At 40.4% G+C, this 22,514-nt stretch overlaps 1 protein-coding gene across 5 annotated transcripts in view; it reads left to right on the top strand.

The window, feature by feature from the left end:
* Positions 1 to 22,514, top strand: part of LYST (lysosomal trafficking regulator) — a 149,838-nt gene that overhangs the window by 38,829 nt on the left and 88,495 nt on the right. For all 5 annotated transcript variants that reach the window (XM_037037323.1, XM_037037321.1, XM_037037322.1 and 2 more), the window contains exons 6-16: positions 281 to 1,313; positions 2,939 to 3,100; positions 4,958 to 5,114; positions 7,353 to 7,579; positions 8,082 to 8,148; positions 11,606 to 11,715; positions 13,061 to 13,484; positions 15,694 to 15,838; positions 16,851 to 17,024; positions 21,351 to 21,511; positions 22,292 to 22,482. In XM_037037323.1, the coding sequence (XP_036893218.1) occupies positions 281 to 1,313; positions 2,939 to 3,100; positions 4,958 to 5,114; positions 7,353 to 7,579; positions 8,082 to 8,148; positions 11,606 to 11,715; positions 13,061 to 13,484; positions 15,694 to 15,838; positions 16,851 to 17,024; positions 21,351 to 21,511; positions 22,292 to 22,482 (2,851 nt within the window). The remainder of the gene's footprint in view (positions 1 to 280; positions 1,314 to 2,938; positions 3,101 to 4,957; positions 5,115 to 7,352; positions 7,580 to 8,081; positions 8,149 to 11,605; positions 11,716 to 13,060; positions 13,485 to 15,693; positions 15,839 to 16,850; positions 17,025 to 21,350; positions 21,512 to 22,291; positions 22,483 to 22,514) is intronic.

Raw genomic sequence — 22,514 nt, 5'->3', positions numbered from 1 at the left:
ATTGCTTCATTTAACTTGGGACACATGTAGTTTGTTTTTTTTTAATGCTGAAATCATATATGCGTGTTTGAAAAAGAGTAAGAAAGTCATTGGAAGGTAATTTGAGATTCTGGTCACATCCAGCTGAGAACTTAAGCCAAATAATTGACTAATTAAATTAGGTAGTTTTTGTTTAGCTTATGCCACATGCAGCAATGACATATTTAAATAGTATATGTACCTATTTATAAATGATCCTTCTATATGTAAAACCTCTTACCTGTTTTTTTTCCTCTCACAGGGTAATAAGAGATTTGTTTTTAAGTTGTAATGGAGTAAGTCAAATAGTCGAATTAAATTACTTAGATGGTATTCGAGGTCACTCCCTAAAAGCATTTGAAACTCTGATAATCAGCCTCGGGGAACAACAGAAAGAGTCTTCAGTTCCAGATACCAATGGGATGGATGTCGAACAGAAGGAGCTGACATCATCATTAAATGCAGTTACCTCTTTTCATAACCAGCCGGCACTTTCAGATTCTCCTCAGAGCCTCGGCAAGTTTTATGCCAGCCTCAGAGACGCCTACCCAAAGAAACGGAAGTCTGTTAACCAGGACGTTCACATCAACACCATACACCTCTTCCTCTGCGTGGCGCTCTTGTGTGTAAGCAAAGAAGCAGACTCTGACGGGGAGTCCACCCACGACTCTGAAGACACCTCCGGCTACGACAGCACAGCCAGCGAGCCCCTGCACCGCGTGCTGCCTCGCTTACCTCTCGAGAGCCTCGTCTTGCCTTCTCCCAAGCACATGCACCAAGCAGCAGACGTTTGGTCCATGTGCCGCCGGATCTACATGTTGAGTCCAGTTGTCCAGGAGCAGTTTTACCGGCTGGGCGGTGTCCGAGTGTGCCACAGGTTGATATTTATGATCATAGAGAAACTGTTCAGGAGTCATGAAGAGGAGCAAGGAAAAAAGGCAGGAGACACAGATGCGAGTGAGAACCAAGAGTCCATCAGGACTTCTCCATCTGAGATCACTGTGAGGGAGGATTTGGCACTGTTGACTGTGGAAGGTCACGCCACACCCTCGGAGCTGAGTAGTCTAAGGGAGAGTGCGGACGGTGTGGGTAAACTAGAGTCACGCCGTGCTTCTGACACAAGTGGGGATCGAATCGCAGCTGCCGAAGCTGCTCCCGAGGAAGCAGAGGTCCTTACGAGCCCAGAGAGCCAGGCCTCGCTTCAGAGCATACGACTTTTGGAAGCACTTCTGGCCATTTGTCTTCATAGCTCCAGAGCTAGTCAGCACAAGGTGGAATTGGAGTTGCCTGATCAGGTAATACTGCTTGTCCTTTGTCCAGCTGTGGTGTAGTAGGTATGTTCTCGGCGTTCTGTCATAATATGTTTGTCATTTTCCAAAGAGTCTTAAGTTTTGAGGATAACTGATATGCTCAGCACCAGGGTACCAAGGGACGTGGAGGACCCAGATGAGCACGTGACCCGGTTCTTGCCCTCAAGAAGTTTCTAGTTTGGTTTGGACTGCAAAACCCACATGTGACAAAGTTACCAGCCCAAAAAGGCTTTAGATATGCGAGTGATAATGGATGTTGTGTAGTTCATACTCTACACTCTTGGCGTGATGCTGTGTGATGCCCTGCCCAGTTCCCCTGCCCAAGCTGATGCCTCCAGCCACCATCTGCTGCGGGTGTCGGTTGCTGAGGACTCACACCTGCACCCATCTCCAGAGGAGAGCTGCCCCATCTCAGATACCTGGAGAGGGTGCTCACCAGCAGCAGGGCGATACGCCTCTCTTGGAGGGGGCAGCCTCTGTGGGGAAGCCCAGGCTGCAGGGCTTTCCCTGGTGTTAGGTGGGGGCTGGACATTTATTCTGAAACCACATTGCCTAGATTCTTCCCCTGACATACTCTGCTTTCCTCATACCCTTCCGAGTTTCTCCTGCCAGCACTTCTCAACACAAAAGGAAGTTTCAGGCCCTGCTCCTGAGGAACCTTCAAATGTGGTAGACCCTGTCTTCCCTTTTAGCCCACCCCTGACTGTTCCGTCAGGCTATCCTGCTGCCTCCCTGTTGCCTCCTGTCTAAGCCTCTTCATGCTCCCACGTTGCTCCCAATTAGAATCCACATCCTCAGTAGAGCTGCAGAGCCCCTGACAGTCTTGCTTCCACCTCCTTGTTTCGCCTCACTTCCTGCCATCCTTCCCCGGGGCAGCCAGCCCCCCCCCCCCCCCCGAGCTCACCACCCCTCAAGATGCCATTCTTTGTCATTACTCTGTACCTCTGTGCATGGGCCTCCACCTATCATCCCCTCCTTCTGTTTGTTGCCCGCTGTCTCCTGTGAGTTCTTCATTGTTCCTCCCCTACATCCCTTCCTCTGGGACGCCTTTGACAGGTCTCTGAGGCATCTTCTCTTGTTCTGTCCGCAGAGAACTGTACAGCTCTCGTATGGCCGTCCTCATGGCTTGTCTGTGTGGGTCTGTGCCTCACACGAGGTTGAAAATTCCTTAAGGTAGACGTCAGCTTCTCTTCCATTTTCATGGCTTCATCGCCTGATGTCGGGACAGGAGACAGGCAGCCAGAGTTCCCTTCAAGCACAGGAGTAAAAAGATGAGAATATAAGTGCTTCTTGAAGGCTTAAGGAATTTGTAAAATCTAGAGATGGTTAATCAAAACTGAAGTTTCAGCTAATCATTTTTGTGATACAATTAATCTATGATACATTGAAATTCAAAACCAAATGAGGTAAGTACAACATTTGATAAATAAAAGATATTAGTTATAATAGTCAGATGTTTATGTAAGACTAGGTATTCATATAGTCTTTTTACTTTCGTATCAACTGCAGGTGATAGACTGGCTTTCTACTTATTAAATACCATCTGTCTATTTCATTTTTTTCTTAAAAGCATTTTATGGATATTCTCAGTCTCTCTTATTTTGCCTTAGACCTTATCTGTGGAAAACATATTGCTTGAGATGAGGGACCATCTTTCCCAGTCAAAGGTGATTGAAACTAAACTGGCGAAGCCTTTGTTCGATGCCCTGCTCCGAGTTGCTCTGGGGGACTGCTCAGCAGACTCTGGCCACAGTGAGGCTGTGACGGAGAAGGTACGGACAGAGTTGTCTTGTGCGGGCTGGGCGTGACCAGCTGAAGCGGCAGTGTGTGGGGTGGGACTTCATGGGTGAAGGTGGTTGGAACGGGTGGGCCAGGGTTTGGTGCGTTCTATCATCTGGGCTGCAAGCATTTACTCAGCACCCTATCTCATGAAAACAGGAGAGCAGCGTGATATGTTTTTCTGCACCCAGTCTGGAAATTGACTGGAGATTACTCCCAGTAAGACAGTGTTACTTGGTTTGGTGTCTACATGTAATAACTGGTAGTTTATTAAATGATAATTCAGGGATGTTTCTGACTCAGGCATCTTATCTATATTGGTGTAGCTGATATTTCCAGAATACTGGACTCACTTTAATTTTAAATCATTCCACATAAAAATGACTAGTACTTGCAGAGAAAGTAGCAATCATGTTGACATTGTTTTCTAAAAGAAATATTTAAAATTTTTTCCTGAAACCATGATGCATATTTAGTTCATTTCCTTCCCTCTTTCATGTTTACTTTACCTTTAATTAATTGTTATCTGCTCTTCATCTTTATGTAATTTCTCTTTTAATTCCTTAGTCTAGCCATATATGTGACATTCGATTACCTTCTGCCATAATATTTGATGTTGCTGTTTGTCATAACTTAAAAACTTACTGAAATTGGCCCTGGCTAGTGTGGCTCAGTGGATTGAGTGCCAGCCTGTGAACCAAAGAGTAGCCAGTTTGATTCCCAGTCTAGGGCTCATACTTGGTTACTGGTCAGGTCCCCAGTATGGGGTGCCCAGGGGGCAACACTGATATTTCTCTCCCTTTCTTTCTCCCTCCCTTCCCCTCTCTCTAAAAATAAATAAATAAAATCTTTTAAAAAATAAACCTTACTGAAATCACTATTAATGCCATCATCATATTACTGAATCAGTAGGCTAACAGGAAAATGTTAAAATACCTACTTTATTTTACCTTTAAGTGAAAATGTTGTCTAAAGTGAGGATATTTGTAGATTTTTATAAGAAAAAAGGGAAATTTCATGCCACAGGATTTTGCACAGGAAGTTAATGTTGGAACTTTTTTTTCCTTTATTTTTACTGTTGACACTATTACAGATGCCCCCATTTTCCCCCCATCTGCCCACCTTTACACAGCACCCCCACCCTTCCCTCTGGCCATCACCGTGTGGTTGTCTCTGTCTGTGGGTTATTCATATGTGTTCTTTGGCTAATCCCTTCACTTTCTTTCATACAGCCCCATCCACCGTCCCTCTGTTCCCTGTGTCAGTGCCCTTGTTCCTATTTTGTCAGTTTATTTCGTTCATTAGATTCCACATATAAGTGAGATCATATGGTATCCATCTGAGATACTTGTATATAGACAATTATATTCTGAAATCTTAAAATTAACCCCTTTGAAAAAATTTTATATCCTCTTTGGTTATCTAATTTATAAAACATATAAATATCCTGTGGAAAAATTTTTTCCATGAACAGATATATAAAAATTATATATATTTACTAGCATTAAGTTGTAAGAAGTAAATTCCACCTTATTGTGTTCTTTGTCATTTCCATTATATAACTAGAATGTAATTTTTTTATTTTTCACTGAGACTGAAATGACCTATAGCTTGTTCTGGTAGAGATACCACCCACCCATTTCTGAGGTGTTAATCAAATTGTCTGAGATATTCTGGAAAATTTTGCTGTGTGAATTTCATAATTTATAATGGTAAAGATTAGTTCATAAGATTTTTTTCTTAATAAAACCAGAATTTGTTCTTAAAAGGACATGTGCATACTAAATATTATATTACTAAAAATGAGCAAATGTTACAAGTTTTGCCTTTTAATTCCACCAATCTCACAGAGTCATCAGTCTGAAGAAGAATGGTCATCCCAGCCTGGAGATTTCCCAGAGGAAGCCGAGGATGCTCAGTGCTGCAGTTTTAAACTTCTGGTTGAAGAGGAAGGTTATGAAGCAGACAGTGAAAGCAACCCTGAGGACAGTGAGACCCGGGAGGACGGTAAGTATCATGGAAGTGCTTGTGATTCGCTTTGCCAGTCACATTATTAATGAACAAAATGGTTCATATTAATATTACTTTAGAATTTGTATTGCCTTACAGTTTAAAAAGTACATTGCGTCATCATTTTATTAGATCTTCACAGTGAATTCTGACATTCATATCTGCAATTGAGAATATCAAGGTAGATTTTGTTATCACAGACATTGACCTAAGAATACAGGGGAGGGCAAGTACTTGCTTTCACATACATTCCAGTGAAAAAGACAATAAGTAGCCGATGTAAACAGTCCAAAGAAATAAAACAGGGTGGTGTGGTAGTGACTGGGTGACTAGAGGAGGCCTCTGAGGATGTTATGTTTACACTGAGGCCTACAAAGGTCTGTCCAGATAAACATTGAGAGGAAGAGCATCTCATGGCCTTTGTTATCAAGATTAAGTAACAGGATACAGAGTCTTTCTGAGACTCTAGGAATGCTGCAGCATATTCTTCTCAGTTCATCTGGCCTTGGGGTGGAGCCACAGAGCGCACAGCCCTGTGTCTCAGGACTCACACCCTGGGTGGAATGGAAGAGATGGGCTGGACTCACAGAGCCCAGCATCTCCTTGTAGGCTGACCTTGACTGACCTGGCACTGTGAGTCCTCACTTGGTTTACAGCAGCTTACCTTACCCAAGGTCTATTTTCTCTTCCCATGGAGCGAATGAGAATAATTCCTCATGTCCTGCTTAATGGGCCTGATGGACCCAGAGCAGGTTTTTTGTTTTGTTTTTACAAAAAAAAAAACAGTGAAAAGAACTAAAAAACAGGCACAGCCCTGACTGGTGTGGCTCAGTGGGATGGGCGCTGTCTTGCCAGTTCCATACGCAGTCAGGCCACATGCCAGGGCTGTCGACCAGGTCCCTAGGTGGGAATGCTCAAGGGGCAACTGATCAATGTTTCTCTCCCTCTCTCTCCCCCTTCCTTCCCTTCTCTCTAACAATAAATAAGTAAAACCTTTTTCAAAAAGTTAAAAAAAACTGCCACAGATTGGAAGAATATGTGTGTGTGTCTATATATAGGGGTGGGAAAGTAGGTTAATAAATAACACAATAATAAATAAATGATAACATAAGCATGAATTATTTTGCATACTCACAACTGTAAACCTACTTTTGTCAACCCTGTTACATGCATACATACAGCTTACTTGATTTGTTAAACAATTTTTGTTTTTCCTGGTTTTATTGAGATATAATTGACAGATATCAGTGTATAAGCTTAAGTAAGATATACAGCATGATGGTTTGATTTACATATATTGTGAAATGATTACCACAGTAGGTTTATTAACATCCATTGTCTCATAGAGATACAATAAAAAGAAAAAAATTCTCCTTGTGTTGAGAATTCTTAAGGCTTTAACAGCTTTCCTGTATATCATACAGCAGTGTTAACTGTGGTTACCACATTGTAAGTTATATCCCTAGTGCTTATTTATTGTGTAAGTTTGTGCCTTTTGTCCACCTTCCTCCAATTCCCTCTCCCCAGACACCCCCGAGAGGTGCTTTTGAAAAAATACTGGTTTAATGGTGTTGGTTTTATCAGAGCACAGACATGATTTTATAATGACAGATCTCCTCCTTTTTATAAGTTTGCCAACTAGATCTTAATGTAAAGAATTCTGACCTAGTCAGAAATTTATAAATTTCTTAATTATATGAACTGTTTAAGAGTATAATGGTCTCTTTAAGAGCATATAAGTTAAATTTTTTAAATGTAATATTTAATGAGAAAGTGTCTGTTTCTCACTTACGAAGAAGGCAAAATATGGAATTTATCCACAGCCAAGTCACATTTTCACAGAGAAATGGGCAAGTATGTGAACTGCCCTGTGACTTAGGTGTTTGGGGGTCAGAAAGTTTGGGACTGTGTGTGTGTGTGTGTGTGTGCGTGCGCTAAGTCTGTACCACGTGTCCATCAAACTTGCTCTTGATAATACTTGTAGTTCTTGTAATATTTGTAATACTTGTTGAAGATCAAAATTACTTTGAAGGCTACTCATTTATCTTCAAAATATCCATTAGATTTGATTATTCAGGGTATGTATTGCAATCAAAAGTTATGTTGTAGGAAAAGGTTTTGTGAACGTCTTATAAATAGCACTTTTGCCACTGGAACTTTCAAATCATCAATGAGATTTTAAACATTTTGTCAGTGCATAGGGAATAAATATAATCTTTTCTTTTCCCCTTTCAGGGGTAGACATAAAGCCTGAAGCAGAAGGTCTTACTGCATCAAACAGTCCAAATGACGCACGTGAAAACCTCACTCAAGGGGAGATAATATATCCTGAGATTTGTATGCTGGAGTTAAATTTGCTTTCTACCAGTAAAGCCAAACTGGATGTGCTTGCCCATGTATTTGAGAGTTTTTTGAAAATCGTCCAGCAAAAAGAAAAGAATGTATTTCTACTCATGCAGCAGGTAAAAGATATATTTCATTGAATGAGATCAATGTTTATCTCAGTCAAACCCCAATACTCATCTCCTTCCTTATAACGCAACTTGTCTGGAAATTATGTGAGATGATGACTTATCTGCCATAATACTTTAGACGTGTTTTTTAGCTGCAAGTGATATTCTAAAAATCTGCTAATTCCATAGTTCTCAAAAGGAGCTTAAAAAATTATTAATGTCACTGTCCAACGAATAATGACTCCTAGCATATTTCTGAGAATGAGTAATATATTTTAAATTGTAATTTAATGTTAACATATGGCCATTGTTTTGACAAATTAGAAGACAAAAGCAGTGTGAGAAATAAAATGAAAATTGTGTGGTTCTACACGTAGCCTTCTTTGTAGTCCCTTTAACATATAGATACGTGTGTACAGTAGACTGTCAAATAATTTATTACATTGCAGTGCTTCATGCTTTCATGAGGTAAGAAGTTTAATTTATCATGTTTTTGTTTTTTAATCTTCAGGGAACTGTGAAAAATCTTTTAGGAGGGTTCTTGAGTATTTTAACACAGGCTGATTCTGATTTTCAAGGTGCGTTGAAAATGTTAGTTTTACATAATACTTTTGAAGCAATTTCGTTGTGGTATGAAATGAATGGTGGACAATAAGGGTTCCCACTGTCATTGTGCCCTCTGGTTTCAAAAGTAGCTTCATATGCCTCATCTCTGTTGTTCCTCAGACCCACCAGTGCAGTGGACATAGTATAAGTCCCTTGGTTTTACAGAGAAAAATCTAGATTCCAAGGGAGTGGGGGAGTTGTTTGTTGTCGGACACACAGAGGTGGCCTCTTAAGGACTGTGACCGGGTGTAAGCACTGTGCAGGAATGCTGCTTCGTGAGGGTGATGGGGTGGATCCTTTCGTCTCTTCTGCGCTTTCACAGACGGTCGAGAACTTCTGAATGGACAGACAGTGTGATTTCACTGTATATAACATACAGAAACCTACATTGTAGTTGCAAAAACCTACATTTTAGTTGGGGAATTAAGGTTAACATATAGGAAATGTTAATCTGAGCTTGTCAGATGCTTCCTTGTGATGAATTCAAGCTAAGCATTTTTAGCAGGTGGACCAGAAGCGATGTGCCTTTCTCAGTGCATCGTATCTAGGGGTTTTGATATCTCTGTCTGGTGGGTGATGTGGACTTTGATCACCTTGGCTAAGGTGGTGTCTTGCCAGGCTTCTCCCTTGTAAAGTTACTATTTTCTCTCTATAACAGTAAATTTCTTGTGGGAGATAGCTTGAGGTGGTGTAAATACCCTTTCTTCCATCATACTTTAACCCACTAATTTTAGCATCCATGGATGATTCTTGACTGAAACAGTGAATACTGTGTTGTTTGCCAAATAGGAACTTTTTTGAGCATTCCTGATGTTTGTTAACTGGGATTGTACTCCAAGGCAAAGCTTCCCTGCTCCCCCACTTACTTATTTAGTGTATATTTTTATTTATTGTACTAGGAACCTAGTGGACCCTTTTGATCTGAAGACATTTCCAGCAGCTTAGCTTTGAGAGATTCTATTTTGTTATCTTTTAAAAAAAATTTATTTCTTTTTAGAGAGAGGAGGAAGGAAGGAGAAAGAGAGGGAGAAAAACATCGTCGTGCGAGAGAGAAACATTGATCAGTTTGCCTCTTGCACGCCCCCAACAAGGGACTAGCCTGCAACTTAGGCATGTGCCCTGACAGGGAATTGAACTGGCAACCTTTTGGTTGATGGGATGACATCCCATAGGCCCCTGAACCATGCCAGTCAGGGCCTATTTCGTTATCCTTTAATAACAGTGTTATCGAGGTATAAGCATGTGCAGCTCACCCATTCAAAGCGCACAGTACAATGTTTCTCATTGTATTCACAGCTGTGCCATTGTCACAGTCCGAGTTGGAGTGTTGCGTCACCCCGGAAGAACCCCACACCCTTGAGTAATCACTCCCCGTTACCCCACAGCCCTCCCACATGCCCTCCCCTGCCCTTGGCAATCACCAGTCTATTTCCCATCACCCATTTGCCTATTCTAGATGTTTTATAAGCAACTTAGCCAGACTATACCCTTACGCTTACAGCCCTGATGCTAACATCTCATTAGGTGTCCCAGCTTTTGCGTGGCAATTCCTTCCATTTCTTTAGAGAAGAGTTAGCAGGTTTTGGGCATGAGGGTAAAAGCTGAGCTGTCTGTGCTCCATACTCAGCATCAAGGGGTGGAGTGAATGTTCACAGACAGATCTTCGTGAACCCGTGTTGCAGCCCCAGTCTTACTTCCTCTCCAGATTTTAGACAGACAGGTTGGCTCTCCACTCCTCTGAGCCCCTCTGTAGTTCGGAGATTCTAGGCTGCAGCTTTCTCTTCTATCAGCTCTTCCATTTTCCAGAAATAGTTTTAAATTTCTCATCTGATATGCTCCCAGTGCCTGTTGCCTCTCCCACTTTTTTTCTCTTATGACTTTCTTCCTTTTTTTGTAATTTTGTACTTTCAGTTCAGTGAGTTTCCAGTAGTAGACAAAGGCAGATACTGTGTGTGTGTGTGTGTGTTCCTTCCCCTATTTTGACTGGAACCTGTCAGTTTTGAACTGAAAAACAGAATTAGGCACATACGCTTTGCTTTTATCATTATTCCTTTCTTACTCTCAAACCTTTCATCATTTTAATTATGGAATAAAGTCTGTGCCATTTGACAGTCTTGTTGCAGGTTTCCTTCCAGGTAAATCTGTTGGTTTATTGCTTCTACTAAATACATGGCTTCAGCATGGCTTCTGTGCTCAGGCTTCTCAGAGGGGTTATTTTTGTCATGTCTCAAATTGAGATAACATTTAATTTGTAGGATTTTCCTAGGGAGGTGAGGAACAACTGAGATAATGCATGCAAACGTACTTTGAACACTGTACTGTGAGCTACAAATACTACTAAAAGTTCTATGATTTTGTGTACAACAAATTATATTTTATGCTAAACCCCACAGTGGAATAAAGACAATGTTCAAACTAATTCATAATATTTAAGTGTTTTTATAATCTTTAATGTTTCTACTTTTATTTGCCATCTAATTGTCTATTTAGAAAGTAAAAATTATAACGAGCATATTCAAGATAACAAGACGATGTTATGGTACTTAACAGTGTCAACTTAGTAAATACTGTATTAATTTATGCTTCTTTTTAAAAAGGTTTTATTTATTTATCTTTAGAGGGGAAGGGAAGGAGAGAGGGAGAGAAATATCAGTGTATGGTTGCCTCTCGTGCATTCCCTGCTGGGAACTGGCCTGCAACCCAGGCATGTGCCCCGACTGGGAATCAAACCGGGATCCTTTGACTCACAGGCCCACGCTCAATCCAATGAGCTACACCAGCCAGGGCCTAATGTATGCTTCTCTTTAAAAAATGAATTTTAATTGAATTAATTGCGGTGACATTGGTTAATAAAATTACATAGGTTTTAGGTGTACAATTCTACGATCTATCATCTGTATATTGTACTGTGTGTCCTCCACCCCAAGTCAAGTCTCCTTCCATCAGCATTTGTCCGCCTTTACCCTCTACTTCCCCCACTCCTTTCCTCTTTTTTTTTTTAAAGATTTTATTTATTTACTTTTAGCAAGAGAGAAAGGGAAGGAGAGGGAGAGGGAGAGAAACAATGTAAGAAACACCAGTCAGGGCCCCCTTTCTCTCTTGTAATCACTGTACTATTGTGTCTATGAGGTTTTTTTTTTCTTAATTCCTTCACCTTTTTTATGCTTCTTTAAATAATACCTTTACTTGACTTGGAGCTAATCAGTCATTAAGAAAACTGATTTTTGTTGTTTTTTTGTCAGTTGGTTAGTTGGTTTACATTTAATTATGTTGTTATTTCTTCAGCAAATTTTTGTAGTATTAGGTTGTTTGCAATCCATTTAAAATATGACAGTAGTATTTGATCTTTTTCAGTGAAACTGCTTATTCTGTATTTTTAATGAACTGTGTGTTGGCTTTAATTTTCCCCTCTATCTTTCCTTGATTTAGCGTGCCAGAGAGTATTGGTGGATCTTTTGGTGTCTTTGATGAGTTCAAGAACGTGTTCAGAAGAACTCACCCTTCTTTTGAGAATATTTCTGGAGAAATCTCCTTGTACAGTAAATATGCTATAATTTAAGTTTTGCTCACTGATTTAATAGAATGTTTTTGAGGTATTTGAAAATCATTAAACTGTCTCTTTTGATGTGGTAATTATTATGCAGTCAACTCCTTGTTGTTATTGGTGAGCTCTCAGTTACTTTATTATTTGCACATACTTTAACCATTTCTCTTCTGTTTTGGCTATTCAGACATTTCAGTAAGATCATAGTTCATTTATTCCCAACCCATCCCAGTCTTTTTTGTGCTTGAGAAATGCTACATAATTTTAATTACCAAAGAGAAGTTAATTATGACTAATTATGAAGAATTATCCTTTTTTTAGAAAATTATTATTCATTCTTTGATTATCTTCTATCACTTCTCCTTTCCATAGTGTAGCTTAGTGACTTTTAGACTTCTCTTTGTCCAAGGATCTCTTTTTATAATGAGATAGTGACTCAAAACATAAGCAGATAAAACAAAGCCTTGGAGCTCCTTTCTTTGAAGCAAGGTTGCTGTTCCTAAGCCCTGCATGTTCCACAGCCTGTGGACCCTGAGGGAGCTCTGAGCTTTGTGGAACACAGGCTTAAAAACCACACATGTGGACAGTTGAGAAGTGACTGCATTTGTGGAATGTTCTGAGTGCATTTCTCATCATGATCAACATTAGATGTTATTTTGTGCATGAGTAAGCCATTATACTTAATAGTACTTAAGGTTAATCCTTTTTTAATGTCTCCTTTGTCATTGCTTTTCCTCTTTTCTACATATTCTACATTTCAGTTTAACTGAAAACTTGCAATTGTAAGTAAAACCTAAAAACTTTATTTTAATTTACCAAGCACAGATGAGAAATTTTATTTGATTATGGAAAAGGCATGTCAAAGACATTGGAAAACAATTGAGCACTCAGTTTTATAAAGCCAGTCATGCTCTGAATATCATTCAGAAACCTGGAGCTTTGGTAAGGTCTCTGGTTCCGTCCCTCACTTAAAAAAACTTGAGAGAAGCAACTATAGCCATTTGGAAATAAACATCTATCCTTGCTAGAAATGATTCTTGGTATAATTATTATAATTATACCTAATACTTAGGGCCAACTCATAACTTTTAGGTTTGCACCACAAAAGCATTTAAATCTAAAACAAATTGGCCAGAAGAGATTTTAAAATGTGAAGTCTCTCGTGTTTTATCTGGACTCTACAAAAGGGTGAAAATGTAATGCGTGGTAGATTGGAGGTGCGTACATAGGAATGCTGATACGTGTATGGGTGTGTTTGTAGGTTCATTTGTAACCTGAACTTCAACATTATTATGTACCTTGTAATGTGATTGCAAAGTTTAGTTTTTCCTTTTTTCTAGGAAATTCTTCTTCAGGGTATTCTGAAAATTGTTGAAAGTGATATTGCTATGAGCCCGTTACAGTATCTGACCTTCCCTTTACCGTACATTCCGAACTCAAGCAGCGGCGCTTCGTCACAAAAGAGTCCTGGGATTCTCAACAGCAAGGCCCTGGGGTTGTGGAGAAGAGCACGTGTTTCGTGGAGCAAGAAGGAGGCAGAGAGTGACGCTTTCCCTCAGCAGCTGCTTTCCTCTTGGCACGTGGCCCCTGTGCACTTGCCGCTGCTGGGGCAGAACTGCTGGCCGCACCTGTCGGAGGGCTTCAGCGTTTCCCTGTGGTTCAGCATGGAGTGTGTCGGCGAAGCTGAGGGCTCCACAGAGAAACGGAACATCAGGAAAAGGAAGAAGTCATTCACCGTACAGGATGGTAGCTTTGACGGAACAGGTATGAAGGCTGTGTTACCTGTCACTCTCAGCCTTTTTGTGCCACAGTTGTGGTTGACTAATGAGATTATAGTTAGTCCTAACCTACTCCTAACATGTTCTTCTCCTTAAATGCCTTAGTAATGGCAGGTTCTAACTCACCATGGCCCAAGCTGTCAGATAGCATTGAAAACCCCATTTTCTTCTGTACTTCTGCCTTGTGTGTGTGTGTGTCTATGTGCAGATAGAGGGGGCACACACCACATATGCAGCTGTTGTGGAGGTCACCATCCCCATTTTCTGCCCTTTCCCTGGTCCCAGTACTGGGTTAAGGTGGCTCCTGACCTTAGTCATGTTTCTGTCCTGCTGTTCCCTAGCCCCTCCCATCTCCTCTCCCTCTCTTCGCTCAGGCTCACTTTCTCCAGCTGTGCCTTACCTCAGCGCCCTCCTCCCTGATCCCTGTCCCAGAGCATTTGAACACATCAGCCGTTCTGCAGGGACACAATAGGTTTGAGTCCAGTCCTTCCGTAAGGGGCTGGCTTGCTGTCGTGCTGGCACAGAATGGCACCTTGATCCTGACAGGGCAGCAAGAACCTGTTCATCAAGAAGCAGCTGTTGGTGATGAAAATAAAGCAGGCAGAGAAATCCTTAGGGTCATGGAAGGGATGAGGGGACCAGAAGAGACAGACATTTAGGGTCAATGCTTGTGTGGAGGTGCCCCCCATCCCACTGGAGCCTCTGGGCTGGGACACCAGGCCTTCACCACTGGCTGGTTCCCAGGGTCTCTACACCCACCTGTCACTACAACACTGTAAACGGGACAGGTTGCTTCCTTATATTTAAGGGGGGGAGGCAGTCATAATGTGAACAGTCTCATAAAATGAATAAATATGCCCAATGATCTGAGACAAGTAGGTAATGGGAAAACTTTTTAAATTTTTATTATAAAAATATATTAGAACACATTTTAGAAAGATGATTTTACATAAGCATTTTAAAAGAACATTTAAAAATAGTAACATTAAAATGTTAAAGAGAGAGAAAATATTACAGTGACAGTACCTCCTTTGCTAACAAACCAGCTGTGTGCCACTGAGCACCTCAGTTCTGTCACCTCAAAATGGGGACAGTGCTTACCTCATTAGATTGCTGTGAACATTAAATGGGGAAATATGTGTAGTAGTCCTATTCTACAAATCCTGGGTACACACTGGTGTTTGTTCTAGTCTTTGCACAAGTTCAGATTTGTTATAGAAACTATTTTTAATATCACACCAGGTATGAGTTCCTTATACACCTTGTGTCTTGGGCATTAGTTGTCAGAATAATCAGTGAATTTAACTCTTTTTTAAGATCATTGTCATTGCTAGGGGGAGTGTTCTTAAAGATTGGTGGTGGCTACACCTGTTGAAAAATGACAAGTATATATGCAATCTAGTAACTGTAGTGTTTGTCCTCTTTAAACGTCTGAGCCTTTGGACGTGCATTTTTCATTCCAGTACATCTTAATTAACATGGCTTTACATAGAGTCATGCATCATGGTCATAGGTAAATGGATGGCTTGAGGATTCAGCTCATCATACCATTCAGGCAGTGCCGGGTTATAAGCAGTGAGAAAGAGAAGTCATCATGAAAAACCAGGCAGCCCAAAGCATACAGCTATTTTAGTTTGTTTTTGAAAACTTTAGAGTTTCAGAAACACTTAGCAATTGCACTCAGAGATCACTCATCAGGGAATATATTCAAACACAGTATTTCTAAAAGGAATTTTAATATGATCCATTATAAAAAATCATGCTGTCATAATGATTATTGGATGGTCTCAGCTGTGCAGGGCCTGTGACCATCGTGTGTGCCGCCCTGGGCTGAGGTCCGTGTTGTCAGAGTGGCCGGATCTAGTCCGTGACAGAACTGTGACACAGATTACGATAGTTCACTGCAGTGACATCACAGTGGGTCTGTTCCCTCCTCTAATTAGTCCTCAGTTATCATGCATTTTAAAACATTTAATAATGTTTAATACACTCAATTACTGTTTTTGCTCCTGGTGCTTTTTTGGAGTTCATTAACATTTAAACTTTGGAAATACTGTTGTTTGGAACAGGGCAGGTTGAGACATTCTGGGTAAATTACTACAAATGAACAACCATGCTTTGTATTCTGTCATATTCGCTTTTCACTCGTTTTTTATCGGCTGCTTTACTGGTCATTCTAACATCTTTTACCATAGAGAACCGCAGGCCGGAAGGCGCAGAGTACACAAACCCTGGTGAGAGGCTTGTAGAGGAAGGCTGCATCCACATGGTTTCACTGGGATCCAGAGCGCTGATGATCCAAGTGTGGGCCGATCCCCACACCGGCACATTCACCTTTCGGTATTGATTATCCCCGATCCCCACAAATAGATCATGTATTTAAATAGTTTATGTAAGAGACATAAGTGTGAAATCTGCTAATAGAGATCATTGCAGCAAAAAAACAATCTTACTTAAAAGTGGGATGCATTCTAACAGTTATTAATACCACCGTTGTAACTAATACCACCTTTGTAACAATATGCTCTATCTGAAAATCTGTAATTAAACTCTGAACTAGATTATGTTAATTCTCAATCAGATTTGAGACCAAATACTTACTGAAGTCCTATCAAAGGACATATTCTATCAGGGTGCAATGATTTTAAGATGTTGTTAATGTCAAATGGCTGTTTTCCATATGGAGATTATATATTTAATAGCCATTATCTAGTAAGCTTAAGATCTCCTTGCTATCTTGTCCCTTTTTTTCTACCTCCTTTGTTAACTAGTTTAGATACAAGTCTTTTATTTGTATTGGGTGAGTGTGAATAGTATGATAATATTTTTATAAACTTAAAACTAAGTAAAAAATGTTATTTAGAGATATATGCTTTGTAAGGTTCATAAAGATTACTAGGTGCAGTACAGATATTATATCCTAATTCTCTTAGCAATTCTGCAAAGTAGGTCAGACCTCTAGCACATCCTGGAATTTAGACATTTATGCACAATATGTATTAATTTTCATATTAACCAAATATTACATTGTAATTTCTAAAAGGGCAATGACTATAAATAGTAACAATAAATTTTTTTGCAAATTGAATTCTGAGAATTTTTTATCTAAATTATTAACAGTAGCAAATGAGTCTAATCTATTTTAGTTCATGAATTGAGGTAATCATAGAACAAAATAACTAAAGTAGATATGGGGTGAAACAAAGACCTCCTAACTTTTCAAGTTAGCCTAAAAATAGGACCGATTTGTAATCTCACTGAGATATGTGCAGTTCCGGTTGCCGTGCACGAGTTAAATGCTGAGATCTGAAATTCCATGTTTTCAGCCTCTGCCTTTTCTCTCCTCGTGCAGTGTGTGCATGGACTCAAATGACGACACAAAAGCTATTCTCCTAGCACAAGCAGAATCACAGGAGAATGTGTTCCTGCCAAGCAAGTGGCAACACTTAGTACTCACCTACTTACAGCAGCCCCAGGGGAAAAAGAATATGCGTGGGGAAGTCTCCATATGGGTCTCTGGACAGAGGTACGCAGCATTTTGAATAAATACTTATTAACCTTGGTTACAGGTTTAAGGATAGTCTGTTATAGCTTTAAAACACATTGCAAGAAACTATAGATAAAATTTACTACATGTTAACATAGGAACCTAGGTCAGAGTTAGATTTTTCCCTGCTTATCACTTCTATACAAAATTAATTTCCCATAGAAGTAACTGTTGAAAATTAATATTTGGGTTTAGGGTAACAATATAGAAATCTGGACATCTAGACATTTATGTGGGATATCTTTTAGATCAGGGAACTATAATTTGGTCCTTCAACCTATACATTATAAAATTAAGCCAGAAGGATTATTTAAATTAGGTGACTAATAAGGGTTAATACCTAAGTTAAAATCAGGGATTTAAAATAATTAGAATGACTAGAGAAAAAGATAAGCTGATGTATCAGTTGCTAGATTAAGGCAGTGCCCTGGAAACATACTGGGTGATGATTCAGGTGCAGTAAGTACTATAGGAGTTTTGCCGGCCAAGAGAATTATGGGTCAAGTTAATAAGAAACATTTTCTGGAATATCTTAATGTAAAATGCAACCCTAAGAAAGCTACAAGGTATCTAGGATTTGTAAGAATTGGGAAGTGTTTTACCAAATGGAATACCATGAAATGGGGATACAGCATTGGAAACTAGTGTGGCCAGGGAAAGGGTTGTGCCAGCTGGAAGGAAGAGCCTAAGTTGGATAATGTGAAGGAGAAGTGAGTGGGCGTGACGAAGCCACCTGACTGCCGTGATGGGGAGTCTGGGTTTAATCGAATGGACCATGAAACATCACATACCTGTTGTTTTGCAGAACTTTTGCTAGGTACTTCATATACGTTATCTCACAATTCTCTCAAAAGTTGCTCCAAGTAGATTGGACCATAGAAATAAATAATATACCTTGAGCACAAATGAACCTCTTTTCTTTCATCCATTTGTTCATCCAGCATGTATTTATTAAGGAATTACTGTGTGCGTGCCAAGCACATGTTCATGTAGAGTGGGGGCAGTGCTAAATAAGATAGCCATGCCCTGTTCCTTCTTGACCTCACAGTATAATGGGGAAGCAGACAACAAGCAAACAATTAAAGGAATACATACAAATATTGCCAAACACCGTGATGGTAACAAACAGGTCCTGAGACAGAAAATATCAGGTCTGCTACTTCAGAGAGTAGAAGAGGATGAGGGAAGCCTCCCCAGGAACAGATTATTCAGGCTGGCAGTGAAGGAGGAGACGGAGGCGCCATGAGCAGGAGGGAGGCCAAGCGTCCCGGCAGGGCAGAGGCCTTCGGAGACTCGAGGCGAGGCTGCAGCCCCAGAGGAAGGTGGCAGAAAGGGCTTGTGATGCTGTGGTGTGGCCAGACCCAGTGTTAGCCCCTGGAAGGAACAGGCTTCGGAAACAAAATCGAGGGCTTTGTTTTTGTTTATTCTTTAAAATACATGAAGACACATTGTTGAAGCTTCGTTTCTGTACTCCTAATGAATTATTTTCTGAGAAGTTCTCAGTCTTCACAGCTGCCTAAGCCAGAATGGCAACTGCAGCCAACCAGTAAGTCATTTTCAAGACCTTGATTTAGCTGGGTTGAATCTGGGGATGCAGCTGTGAATAGGGCACTGCTGGTCCCTGGGCTCTTCCTCCTCATTTCTTGAACTCTCAACTTGTGCCTGACGACCTTCTTTAGTCCTCGCATCAGCACTGTGAAGTAGGTGTATTGTTATCTCTGTTTAACCCGGGAGGCACCCGAGACCCAGAGCAGGGAAAGTCTCTGACCCAAAGTCGGGGCACCAACAAGGGTGCAGCTGAAAGCTGAACCTAGACCCTGACCCTAGCCAGCGCCCACGTGTTTGGAACCCAGGTTTGACTGCCCAACAGCCTTTTTCTGACTCAGGCCAGCTGACAGGTAGTGTTCAGCGTGGGAGTTAGATGTCCATTGTGGGCATTTCTGAGGTTAGTGAGCATAGTCTAAGTTAATGATTGCATCTGTTGATAGAGCAATGAGCAAGTGACCAAGGACAAATAGTGATTGAGATTTGGCACTTTATCCCTTTCAGAACTAACAGAATAATTTCTACAGATAATGCATTTAAGAGGTCATTTTAGTAATGCATAGTGACACTGAAAAACCACTTGATACTTTTAATTTTTATTTGACAAGCTTCACACAAATTGTGTAGGAACATATGGTACATAGTAGATACTTAATATTTGTCAAATTCATCTTTCATTGATCATGCAACAAGGTTTCTTTACCCTTTAAAACTATATTGTCATACCACCACCAGGTGTCAGTAGTGTTTCAGTCGTAGCCATTTATTTGGTTCAAGAAAGATGCATATAAGGGAAGTCATCTCTAATGTGTATCATTTAAACCTTGATTTAAAAAGGTAGTTATCTCACATATTTTCTTCATTAAAATACTTCTCTAACTTCCAGCCAAGATGGAGGTGTAGGTAGATATACTTTGCCTCCTCACACAACCAAAAGAAGTACAATAGCAAATTTAAAAATAAAAACAGCCAGAACTGCCAGACAATCAAACTGTGTGGAAGTCTGACAACCAAGGAGTTAAAGAAGAAACGTCCATCCAGACTGGTGGGCGGGGTGGAGACAGGGTGGAGAGGACACAAGGCCAGGCAGCAGCTGGAGGACTGGGGCAGGCAAGGCAGCCACTGGCACAGCGGTCAAGGCGGCTGCAGGCGAACCAGATGAGGTGGTGGCTGGCAGACTGGGTGGTCCCGTGTTCACGAGCAGATAAACCAGGAGGGACAACAGGAGCGAGACAGACCATGCAACCCAGGGCTCCAGCACGGGGAAATAAAGCCTCAAATCTCTGACTGAAAAAAACCTGTGGGGGTTGAGGCAGCAGCAGGAGAAACTCCTAGCCTCACAAGAGAGTTCACTGGAGAGACCCACAGGGTCCTAGAACATACACAAAACCACCTACATGGGAATCAGCACCAGAAGGGCCCAATTTGCTTGTGGGAAGCAGGGGAAGTGACTGAAATCTGGCAGAGAACAGAGCAAGAGGCATCGTTCCCTCTCTGACCGCTCCCCGACAGGCAGTGGCACAGCACAGCTGGGTCGCCCTGCCCTGGTGAATACCCAAGGCTCCGCCCCCTAACAGGTGCATGGAGACAAAAAAGTGTGGCCCAAATGAAAGAATAGATCAAAGTTCCATAAAAAATACAACTAAGCAATGAAGAGGTTGCCAACCTCTCAGATGCAGAGTTCAAAACAGTAGTAATGAGAATGCTCACAGAAATGGTTGCGTATGGTCCCAAAATAGAGGAAAAAGTAAAGGCTATGTGAAGTAAAATAAAATGTACAGGGAACCAACAGTGACAGGAAGGAAATTAGGACTCAAATCAATGGTTTGGAGCACAAGGAAGAAATAAACATTCAACCAGAACAGAGTGAAGAAACGAGAATTCAAAAAAATGAAGACAGGCTTAGGAACCTCTGGGACAACTTTAAACATTCCAACGTTTGAATCATTGAGGTACCAGAAGGAGAAGAGGAAGACCAAGAAATTGAAAACTTACATGAAAAAATAATGAAGGAGAACTTCCCTAATCTGGCAAACGAAATAGACTTCCAGGAAGTCCAGGAAGCCCAGAGAGTCCCAAAGAAGTTGGACCCAAGGAATCACACACCAAGGCACATCTTAATTAAATTACATAAGATTAAAGATAAGGAGATAATCTTAAAAGCAGCAAGAGAAAAGGAGACAGTTACCTACAAAGGAGTGCCCATAAGACCATCAGCTGATTTCTCAAAAGAAACCTTGCAGGCAAGAAGGGTCTGGAAAGAAGTATTCAAAGTCATGAAAGGCTTACATCCAAGATAACTCTATCCAGCAAAGCTTTCATTTAGCATGGAAGGGCAGATAAAGTGCTTCCCAGGTAAGGTCAAGTTAAAGGAGTTCATCATCACTAAGCCCTTATGAAATGTTAAAGCTCAATTTAAAAAGGAGAAGTGTTGGTAAAATTAGGGAGAGATAGTTGGGTTTTGTCTATACATCAGAAAGGTGCATATGCAGAAGTCAAATGGCAAAGAAAACTGCAGAAAAACTTCCCATGGCCCCATGTTGCATCCTTGGCATCTCTGTTTGGCTCCCCAGCTTCTGGGGCTGGGCACAGCCAGCACCTCAGACCGAGACCACAGAACCAGTGCTCCTCGTACCAACTGTTTGATACTAAACCAAGAAAGTTGTTCAGGAATTCCTCATTATTAAACACTCATGCTTTAAAAATACTTAGTGCTTAGTCCTCACTGACATAATTGACTTAACTTTGGTTTTAATGTAGGAAACCTGATGTTACTTTGGATTTTATGCTTCCAAGAAAAACAAGTTTGTCATCTGAAAGCAATAAAACATTTTGCATGATCGGCCATTGTTTATCATCCCAAGAAGAGTTTTTGCAGTTGGCTGGAAAGTGGGACCTGGGGAATTTACTCCTCTTCAATGGTATATCTTTCTGCTTAAACTAAGTAAATTATCCTGGATAAAAATATTAATTCCTATTTCTTTACTGGTACTTAATAAGCACCATGCTTCCTAGATTTCAAGATGACTTTTTAAGTATTTTAACATTTTTATAATCTAGATGTTTCTTGTAATTGATATATACACTTAATGCTGTGGCACACTCCTACCCTCGCTTTCCCAAAGAGAAGCTTATACTAAATCAGTTTTGTTTTGTGATCCTGAAAGAGGCAGTATCATGACAGCTCAACTTAGAATCATTGTCTCTTTTATTTGTAATTTCAGCATAGTCTATAAAAATACCAAAATTTAGGAAAAGGGAAATAACATTTTAAAAAATACATCACTAAACCTGTCAGTAGTGTTCAGACAGTGTCTGTTAAATAGATGGATAGGCAGAAGGAATGCAGATACCAAGTCACCTTTCATTTCAAAAAAGAATTTACTGAGGTCCACTTTCCATTTATTGAAAAGGAAAGCAAAACAACAAAAAAACCCTACCTGTTTTCTAGTTTAAGGAGCAAGCAGAAACTTCATGATTTTATTTTATCAGAAGCTATGTAAGTATATATACATATGTACTTATATACATGTAAGTAAATTCATCTTCATCAAATTGGAAATTGGTGCTTTAATCAATTTTGTAAGATAGAGTGAACAACTAAAAGAATCTGGCATAAAAATATTCTTGGTTTCTTGCTTTTTGTCAAAAGATCTGGTTGGAATGGTTTAAATGAGTAACTTTATTTTTCTGCTATTCAGGAGCTAAGATCGGTTCACAAGAGGCCTTTTACCTGTATGCTTGTGGACCCAACCACACCTCCGTAATGCCATGTAAATATGGCAAGCCTGTGAATGACTACTCCAAATATATCAATAAAGAAATTCTGCAGTGTGAACAAATTCAAGAACTTTTTATGACCAGCAAAGATGTAGACATTGGTCTCTTAATTGTAAGTTTTCATTTTATGTTTAACTTCATAAG

The sequence above is a fragment of the Sturnira hondurensis genome, unplaced genomic scaffold (assembly GCF_014824575.4).
Source record: "Sturnira hondurensis isolate 20B ecotype Veracruz unplaced genomic scaffold, ASM1482457v3 Scaffold0022977, whole genome shotgun sequence".
Lineage (NCBI taxonomy): Eukaryota > Metazoa > Chordata > Mammalia > Chiroptera > Phyllostomidae > Sturnira > Sturnira hondurensis.
The sequence above is the reverse complement of the archived record's forward strand: the minus strand, read 5'-3'. Positions and strand labels throughout refer to the sequence as shown.